The sequence below is a fragment of the Rhineura floridana genome, chromosome 19 (assembly GCF_030035675.1).
Source record: "Rhineura floridana isolate rRhiFlo1 chromosome 19, rRhiFlo1.hap2, whole genome shotgun sequence".
NCBI classification, from domain to species: Eukaryota; Metazoa; Chordata; class Lepidosauria; order Squamata; family Rhineuridae; genus Rhineura; species Rhineura floridana.
Genome location: NC_084498.1, coordinates 22,090,006 through 22,099,709, shown reverse-complemented (window position 1 = coordinate 22,099,709; position 9,704 = coordinate 22,090,006). Strand labels below are relative to the sequence as shown.

The window sequence follows — 9,704 nt, the reverse complement described above, 5'->3', positions numbered from 1 at the left end:
CCACACACCCCTTGACATATAAACATGCTTACCATGTGAGTCAGCCCATCTTTTATTTACTTATTTCTATTTTACAGTGTTTGTATATGGCTTTTTCAACCATAATGGACCTCAAAGTGATTCACAGTAATAAATCCAGTTTTACAGGCCCACACAACAGATCCCCAATACCAGATGCTGTTGCTGGTATTAAACAATGGCATTATTTGGCTCCTGATCCTGTGTGTGTGTGTTGAGGGGCAGTTGTCCTTCAGTCATCTCCCCCAGATGTTCCTGCTTCCACTAGAAACTGCATTTAGATTATTTAACAAGGGGCACTGGATCATCAGCTCAGAGCCCTCCACTGATGTGCAAAGTGAACTCTACATGTGAGTAGGCTGACTTGTGTTGTCCATTGCCTTTATTTCAATCCAAGGTGCTGGTTGTTACCTATAAAGTCTTGAACAATTTGGGACCAGATATCTGAAGGATGCCTCCTCCTGTGCAAAAGCCTGTCTGCCCACTGCAGTCATGCATTTGAGGTCTTGCTTTCCCACTTCTAAGTGGTGTCTGGGAAGTGTGGCCCAGATTGTGGTTTTTCCTTCCTAGGGAGGTCCAATATCCCCCTCTGTGATAGTTTTTACACTTGTAGCGAATGGATTTGGTTTGCTCTGGTTTACTGGTTCTGTTTCACTGGTTCTATGAATGCTCTCTGCTTTTACTGTTTTAGTGACATTTTGTAATTGAAGCTTTTCTTCTTTGATTGTGTGCTGTCTTGAGGGCCCTCACTAGACCAAATGACTGATTAAAAATGCTTCTGTAAACAAATTTCTACCTGACAGACGGCACATGCGGAACACTTATAGGTGGGTCAAGCACTGCACTGCTGCGAGGAAAAGTACAGGGCAGTGCACCTTCCCGGTGTGGGGCCCCTGCCTTTTGAGAGCTCCTCCATTCTCTCGGTTTAGGAGGTATATTCATCCTTGGCCAGTTCCAGACTGTTGCTATTTTGCAAGTGAAATTCAATTGCATCCTGGAAAATTCAGGTTGTGCAGTTAAAAGGCATTTGACAATCTTGCACAACCTGCTTCTCTCCCCCCCCCCGTGACTTTTTACTGTGAGGAGTGATGGGAAAATGTGCCGCAAAGCGTGGGATAACCATTATTTAATGTTGTATTACCTCCTCACAAACAAATCAGAACAAACATCCCTACAATCTTCGTACAAATTGATCAGGACAAATGTTCACTATACAGCCTGTCAAGTGTCGTTTGTGAAGGGTGTTAAAAGTTGTCAAGAGACCCCTATTCCCCTCACAGAGTTCCATTCCCAGAGTGGTTTAACAGTCAAGTCCATCTTCCCAAGGGACTCTGGGAACGGTAGCTCTGTGGGGGGAAGAGGGGGTCTCCTAAAATGTCTCAGCACCCTTCGCAAAGCACCCTTCACAGCATTCTGTGGTGGAACCATGATTATTTAAAACTCTGGGACTGGCAGCTCTATGAGGGGAAGAGGGGTCTCCGGTGGTGTGAACTGTCAGGAGACACCCCCCATTTCCCTCACAGAGCAACCATTCCCAAAGCGGTTTAACAGTCAAGTCCTTCTTCCCAAGGAACTCTGGGAATGGCAGCTCTGGGGGCGTCTCCTCACAAACTACCCTTCCCAGCATTCTGTGGGGGAAGCCGCGACTGGCTTAAAGTGGCCCAAATGTGGGCGGGAACGTGGCCACGGAGCCGCCTGTGGAACTTCCCGGCGCGAGGGTGGCGGCTGCGGCGGCGCTGGGACAATGGCCGGAGGGCGGGATGGGGGAGCCGGAACGGTGCGTCCCCGAACGTTCCACGAGCGGCGGTTGGCGACGGTTGAAGCACCCGCCAATCCCTCGCGCGCCGTCCTCACGCGAGTGGGCCGCGCGCTTCCCGCCTTTCGCGCGCCATGACCAAAGACAGCCCCTCAGGAGGAGGAGGAGGAGGAGGGGGCAGCGGGGGGACTCCCCTTCATCCGGGCACTCCCCGCCTGTCCCCCCGCAAGGCTCCGTCCCAAGCCCTCGGCGGTGCCGCCGGGGGGAGCGCGGCCTGCTCCGGCCTCGGCGGCTGCCTTCCCCCTCCTCCTATTCCTGCCGCGCCGCCGCCGCCCTTCCACGAGGACCACCGCCGGGAGCTGGAAGCGGTGCGGGCGGAGCTGGAAGCCGAGCGCCTGCGCTCCCAGGAGGCCCGCCGCCGCTTCGCCCTCGAGTCCCGGGAGCTGCGCGAGGCGGCCGAGCGCGACCGGCAGCTGCTGGCCGACCAGCTCCGCTCCAAGTGGGAGCAGCAGCGGGCCCGCGAGCTCCACCAGCTGAGGGAGGCCAGCGCCCGCCAGCGCGAGGCCGAGATCCGGCAGCTGCTGCGCTGGAAGGAGGCGGAGCTGCGCGAGGCCCAGGAGCTGCTGCAGCGGGAGCGCGACGCCGCCATGCGGCAGGCCCGGGACCTGCAGCGCCAGCTGGCCGAGGAGCTGGTCAGCCGCAGCAACCGAGGAGCAGGAGGAAGCGGCAGCAGCAGCAGCGTGGCCGGCCTGAGTGGCGAGTGCCGCGCCAAGCTCCAAGAGGTCCTGGGCAAGCTCCGCTGGGACGTCGACGGCGACCAGGCTGCCCGCATCCGCCACCTCAAGGCCGAGCTGGAGCTGGAGCGGAGCCTCTTCCTGAAGTATATCCTGGAGCGCTTCGAGGGGGAGCATGCCCCGCCCGGCTCCCCGCAGAGGTCCAGGCAGCAGACCCCCTCCCAGCCGCAGACCCACCACCACCAGCAACAGGGCCCCAAAATGGGCAAGAGCAGGCCTCGCTCTTTGGAGAGCCTCATCACCGCCTGCTCCCCGGACAGCGGGACAGCCTCCAAGTCCCGCTCCCTGGATAGCAACCTGAGCAGATGCCAGCCTCAGAACCACCACCACCACCATGCCCTGCTGGAAGGAGGGAGCCCCATGGACGAAGGCAGTAGCCTGCAGCAGCAGTTGGAGCCCGAGAAGGCTTCCTTGGAAAAAGAGAAGGCGCGCTTGGAAGAAGGGGCCAAAGAAGAGGAGTCTGCAGATGCTCCTCCAGAAGGGAAAGGGTGCGGATTGGGCTCGGTGGGTGAAGGTGCGCCTCTGGTGGCCCAGCAGCAAGACTGGCTGTCGGGCAGCAGTTACGACCAGCTGGTGAAGCAGAACACGGACCTGGTGCTCGCTCTGGAGGATCTAGAGCAACGGTGCACTCATCTCAAGGAGGAGAACGCCCTGCTGAGGAAGAGCAGCTTCCCAGAGATGCAAGACAAAGTGAAGCGACTGAAGAGGAAGAACGCGGAGCTGGCAGGCATCGCCAAGCGCCTAGAAGAAAGAGCCAAGAAACTGCAAGAATCCAGCCTCAAGGTTGGCAGCACCCCAATACCTTTAGCTCTGACTTGCTCTGATGCGGACCTGTACAAAAGCACTTTTGCTCGGCAGCGGGCAAAAGACCTGAGTGAACAAGCCAGTGTTTTGCTGACTAAGGATCAGCAATTAGAAGCCTTGCAGAAGGAGTGCTGGGAACTTCAGGCCAAACTGTCTGCAGGCAAGGAGAGCACCTATTTGCTCAATATCAGTGATTTTGATCGCTTACTGCGAGAGTCTCAGAGAGAAGTGCTAAGACTGCAAAGGCAAATAATGCTTAAGAACCTAAGGGAATCTCTTCAGTCCTCCAAAATGGCTGCAAATGATACTTCTTTGTCAGTTGTCATTCAGGAAACATCATCGGTGGACACATGTTTAGAAGACTCATCTTTGCCAAAGGAGGTGCCAAAAACATTGAATACATTGGTAAAAGATGTAGAATCAGAAGCACTAGCATTGGGAAATGGTGCTAAGAACAGTGAAAACAGTACTTTAAAATCAGATTCAGATAGTGAGTATCATTTACAGACTCTGAAAAGGAAACTTGCTGAAAAAATCAAGCAGTGTGAAAACCTTAAACATGACGTGGATGAAAAACAGAAGAGATGCAATGATTTGGAACTGCAGCTTAATGAAGTACTGAGTGAAAATGACAGGCTTGCGAAGGAGAACTCTGAACTGCATGAGAAAAATGAGCAGACAGAAAAGATTCAAAATGAAAATGCTGAGATAAAGGTGAAACTCATGCAGGCAACTGACAATCGAAATTCTGCAGTTCAGGTGACTAAAGGACTTGAAATCAAAGTGGAGAATTTAGAGCAAGTAATTAGGAACATGAAAGAGACAAAAGAAAGACGGCAACAGTTAGAATGTGAACATGAGAAAACCTTATTAGTGCTGCAAAAGAAAGAGGAAGAAATACGACAGCTGCAGCAAATACAGACAGACATAAAAAGAGAACATGAAGAAGCGGTACAGCTACTTGAAGCTCAAGTGAAAGAGTTAGAAAATCAGTATCATAGTCAGACTGAACACTTTAATCTTCTGTCAGAAGAACTTGAGCGATTACAAATAAAAAAATCTGGACTGATGGAATCGGAATTATCATATGCAACATGCAATTCGAAAGCAATAAACTGTCCAGAAAAATGGGGGCAAGATACCTGCCACAACAGACTCCATTGTAGTAAGAGTATCAATGATGAAGACTCTGCATCCATGGGTTCTGTTGGCTTGACCCCAAAAGTTAAAGCATTAGAATCTCAGTCAAATTCATCTGCATCTGAATCCATGCAGAACAGCTCTAAATCTTGCCTTAACCCAGAAGAAGATACGGCAGGTGAAGCAGAAGAACTAGAGGCAGATAAAGTTTCTATAAATCAACAACTAGAACATCAAGGTTCTTCAAAACTTTCTGTGTTCTTAGCAAGATACAGCTATAATCCTTTTGATGGTCCTAATAAGAATCCCGAGGCTGAACTTCCACTTACAGCTGGAGAATATGTTTATATCTATGGGGAGATGGACGAGGATGGTTTCTATGAAGGGGAGTTGATGGATGGCAGAAGAGGGATGATACCCTCAAATTTGGTAGAAGAAGTTTCAGGTAATGATCTAATAAGTTTTGTTCCTTCAGAGTTGAGTGACGTTTCTTATCATTCCTACCGTGAAATGGGTTTCCCTTGCCAAAGTGCCAGTAGTGAAGAAAAAAGTGACAGCCCTGACGAAGATGTGTGTGTGAATCTGCTGCCTGACAGACTGGGAGGAGGACTATGTGATGATCAGGCAGCAGTGCCTTACCCCCAGAATCTGACTCTTATCAAACAGTTTGCTAGTTCTGTTGTTATAGGCTGGGATCCACCACATATGCTAGATAGCTGGGGAGAAGTGCATAGCTATAACATCTTTGTCAATGCAGATTTATGTCACAATGTGAAATATGGCAGTCAGATGAAAGCAGTGATTGAGAACCTGGATTTAAAGTTGCATTCTTATCGGATCTCAGTTCAAAGTGTGACGGACAAAGGAAATTCCAATAAGATGCAATGTACTTTCCTTGTAGGAAACATTTTTCATATTGCACCAACACTTCTGGAGCTTCGGAGTATCACTGCAACATCAGCAAAAATCACGTGGTTGCCAAGCAACAGTAACTATACTCATTCAGTGTACCTTAATGAAAAGGAATATGGTGTAACAAAGGCAGGGATCTGTTGGTATACTTTCCAAAACCTTAGACCCAGTACACAGTATGGTGTAAAAGTGGAAGCGCTACTTCATAAGGAAGTATTGGTGTTTCCTATGGGGAATTTGGAGAAGAAATCAACAGCAGTTACATTTACTACTCCATCAGCAGGACCACCTGATGCTCCCCTTGATGTCCAAGTACAACTTAGTTCTTCTGCAGAGTTTCTAGTTATTAGCTGGTTACCTGTAACAATTGATGCAGTAGGATCATCCAACGGAGTGAAAGTCACTGGCTATGCAATTTATATTAATGGACAGAAAATAACAGAAGTCACATCACCAACAGCTGGAAGTGTATCATTAGCAGTGCCTCAACTAAATTTGTTCCAAGGGTCTTGGAAGGTTTCTGTAAGAACTGTGTCCCCGTTTGGGGAATCTGAGGATTCTGTGCCAGCTTTAATCCCTCTCACTCTTTTAAAAGTTCCTAATTCTTTACTGTCAAAGTGTGTTGCCTCTGGCCAGGCCTCTGAGTTGACTTTCAAAGAATTCTTGGCGTCTGAAGATAGGCACATCTCTGCAACAACTACTACATCTTCATCTGTTTTCTCACATATGTGCATGGCCAATGCAGACAGTAATTTCACCATTCACTTCACTTCTGATTGCAAAGGATCTGTAGTTCCTATGCCAGTGAACATTTCTCAGAATCATGTGTCCTCTTCTACACTGACAATTTTGCACAATGCAAGAAATAAAGATGAGGATGATTTCACTCTGCACACATCTGTTGGGAAGCAATCTTCAGAACATGTTTTTCCTCCGTCAAGGTGTGATGGATCACCCAGTTCCACACCAACAGTAGTTGAAAGAGAAATGTCAGAAGAACATTCTCTGACTAAAACAGCCATAGGTAAAAACCAGCCAGACACCAGCAAGATCAAGGTGTATACAATGACCCAGTGTACCAATATGACAGCAAAAGATTCAACTTTCCAATACCATATTGAGAATTCTGGTGCAGCCTGCTTGCATCTTGAGCCCAATATTTCTTCTATAGAGTTTGAACTGAAGAAGGACAGTTCTAGAGATGCAGGAATGTGTAACATCTGTTTTCAGGAAGAACCAGGTTGTTTCTCTGAGAAGAAACACATGAAGCAGATTAAACAGTTATGCAAAGAACTCTCTAATCTGAGTGTGTCTAATGTTGAAACAGAGGAAGAACAAATACCAAGAAATGAAAGTTGGAAGACTCCTCTTGATGACCACAACCATGTTTCAGATCTTTCAGATATAGAGGAAGAGAACCAAGAATATATAATGAACATTTCTTGCCGAGAAGACTCAAAACCACAGGAGAGGTCAATATCTCCTGTAGGACTGGCAAAAGATAAGATTATAACCATGAGTCTGAGAGTTGATCGATCAGTGCCTCATTCAGGCACTCAAAGCAGCTTTGTTTCAGGAGATACAATGAATGATGACCCAGGAAGGCTTTTTGTAGCCCTTTTTGATTATGATCCCATAAGGATGTCGCCTAATTCTGATGCAGCTGAGGAAGAGCTACCCTTTAGAGAGGGACAAATTCTAAAAGTGATTGGTGACAAAAATGCTGATGGATTTTACAGAGGTGAATGCGAAGGAAAGAAAGGGTATATTCCCTGCAACATGGTATCTGAAATGTACATTGAGAGTAAGGAAGTGAAAGAACATCTATTAAAGACAAGTTATATTACAGATGAAAACTTATGAAGAGGTTAGTGGCTCTAGATGCACAGTATAAGAATCAACAGAACTGACACCAAATCTTGGGGGCAGGATAATAAAGCTGAACACCTACCGTTTAAGGCTATGGGGTTATGATACCCTAAACACCCCAGAAAAGGCTTTTTGAATGTGGGTGGAAAAAGCTTTCATATAGAAGAGGCAATGTTATACTTATGCAAACAGATAAGGATGGGATTCTGTTCTGGTTAATTACACATTATTGGTTAATTACATATTACTGTACATATTGGTCTTTCTGGAAGCTGTTTCTGCTGCATGAAAAGAATCAGGTGGTTATGCAGTCTTTTGAAAACCCTAGAAGAAGGTGAACAATAGATGTTTTAAAGTTTAAAATTTTAATATAGCAATTTTTTCCCAGTAGAAAGAGACACCATATTTGCAAAGTTTCAGGCCCATTGCAGGACAGTCTTGCACAGAAACTTGGGGGGGTGTTGTGTGGTGCATGTTGTTGACAGTATCACCACTGCTATAGAATGAACAGCATCCATGGAAAAAACCTTCCAAGTAAGCAAACTTACAGAGCAATTCAATGCCTGTTTAAAGTAATGATCATCTTATATCGGAAGCCAAAACCTCAGCATGGGAGTCAGACTTGGTGACTTCAGTAGAAGTTACTTCTGTATAAATGTTCTGTGACGTGTTTCCATTTTTTTAAAAAAAGAAATCAAGTGTTCATACTGCATTGAGCAGAGTCAGGTTTATCTGCAATCATAAAGCAAATGTTTTGACATCATAATAATTGATGGTAAATTTTGCTCCAATAAGTGACTCATTGAAGACATGTTAATATGTCATGTGAGAAATTCCCCCCAAATAGCAGGTAATACCTGTTGCATATCCATTTTAGTTCATGACTGGAGCAAATACCTTGTCAGGGATCAACTGAGTCCCTTTTGGAGTATGCTCAGGAGGAGTCTGGGCAGGCATATAGCAGATCTGAGTTGCAGTATAACTGAAACGAAGGCTAATGTTGAGAAAAGGGCAGAGGCAACACCGGAACAAATGTTGATCTTATGTACTTCTCTAACTTTGGAGTTTTTTTCTAGCCAAAATCAACTTTTTAGCTGTATACGAAACACTAGCAAATTGCCATTACTTTATGCTGGAGTGTTTTGTTTCTTTAATTCTGGCTTTTCAATTTCAGATTGGAATGTTTAACTTGCTCATGTGTTGGGGGAGAAATTACTTGTTACCTTTCAAGTTTTAATACAAGCTTTTCAGTGCAGAAGGTGTTTGTTGATGCTCAGCAATGCTTATTTCATGCCCTAAGATCTTTGATTTAAGGGCTTACACTTCAGAAGCTTTTAGAAATGATGATGATGATATATTTAGTTAATGAGACATTTGTCTGGAAAATACAGATTTATACCTAAGACCACTTAAGGAATATTTCATAGAGAAGCCCAAACCACAATGTGTTACTATATGTAGGGATTTTTTTTTCACTATTTGTTCCAGGGAGCGTCAATGGGTTTCTAATTTTCTGTTCAGAAATTCACTAATGAAATGGGATTTTTTTAAAGTGTAGTTATTGATTGTATAATAACAGACACATGGTTGATGATAACCAGAATTACTCAGGTTTGTTTAGCTTTGCATTTTGTCTTACTTGCACTTTCCTCCTTCATTTATATGTTTGAAGTAGTAGAACAATTTTATGTTATTCTTTTACTTTGTACAGAAGATGAATGTATTCCCATATATTACTCTTCGATGTTACTGACTGTATTTTTATGTAATTTAGGTTATATCTACTGGATTGAGGAGAGGGCACTGCTGCTGTTTGGATCAAAGCCATATTAAGGACAGGTTTGGGAGCTACACTTCGAATACATTCCCTATTATTTGTATTAAAACACCTTATTTATTAAAATATTTGCAGAGTTTGTACCTTACGATCATTGATGCCATTGCATCTTTCATTTTGTTTTAATAAGCAAAAAAGTATTGCTACTTTTTAGCTGTAAAGGTGGTGTCTATGGCAAAGGGCAAGACGGATTTATTTAAAGAACAAAAATTTTAAGAATTGTAAAGAATATATAGATATATAATAAAATTACAGAAGCATGATGTCACATTTGATCCAGAGTTCTTCCTCTGGGTTTGTTTTTCCTTTGATAACAGGCAGTGATCAACAGTTTAGTTGGATCCCATGTGAAACTGATGAAACGCTGGCCCTGGGCAGATGTTTTACTTACACCTTATCCTAGTGTAGGATTGGACCACATTGAGTAGCTGTGCTCCTGACTAGAAAACAGCATGAACATCTGCAGAGAGGGAGCCTTCATGCGTAGAAGCCTTCACATATAACATCTATATGAACAAAGGATCCACTCTTGCAGATGCTTACACCTTACGCCAGGCTGCAAGGCCAACTGACA

General features: G+C 45.3%; 1 protein-coding gene across 3 annotated transcripts; it reads left to right on the top strand.

Moving 5' to 3' along the window:
* The first annotated feature begins 1,668 nt into the window (after positions 1-1,668).
* LOC133373322 (peripheral-type benzodiazepine receptor-associated protein 1-like) lies at positions 1,669-9,388 on the top strand. 3 transcript variants are annotated; one of them, XM_061602889.1, is made up of 2 exons: positions 1,669-3,351; positions 9,068-9,388. In XM_061602889.1, the coding sequence occupies exons 1-2, from the start codon at positions 1,909-1,911 to the stop codon at positions 9,254-9,256; spliced, it is 1,632 nt and encodes a 543-aa protein (XP_061458873.1). In that variant the 5' UTR covers positions 1,669-1,908; the 3' UTR covers positions 9,257-9,388. The 3 variants fall into 3 exon arrangements, with proteins under 3 accessions (XP_061458873.1, XP_061458871.1, XP_061458872.1); XM_061602887.1 differs by having other exon boundaries at positions 1,675-7,291; positions 9,068-9,209; XM_061602888.1 differs by having other exon boundaries at positions 1,677-4,957; positions 9,068-9,209.
* The last annotated feature ends 316 nt before the right edge of the window (positions 9,389-9,704 follow it).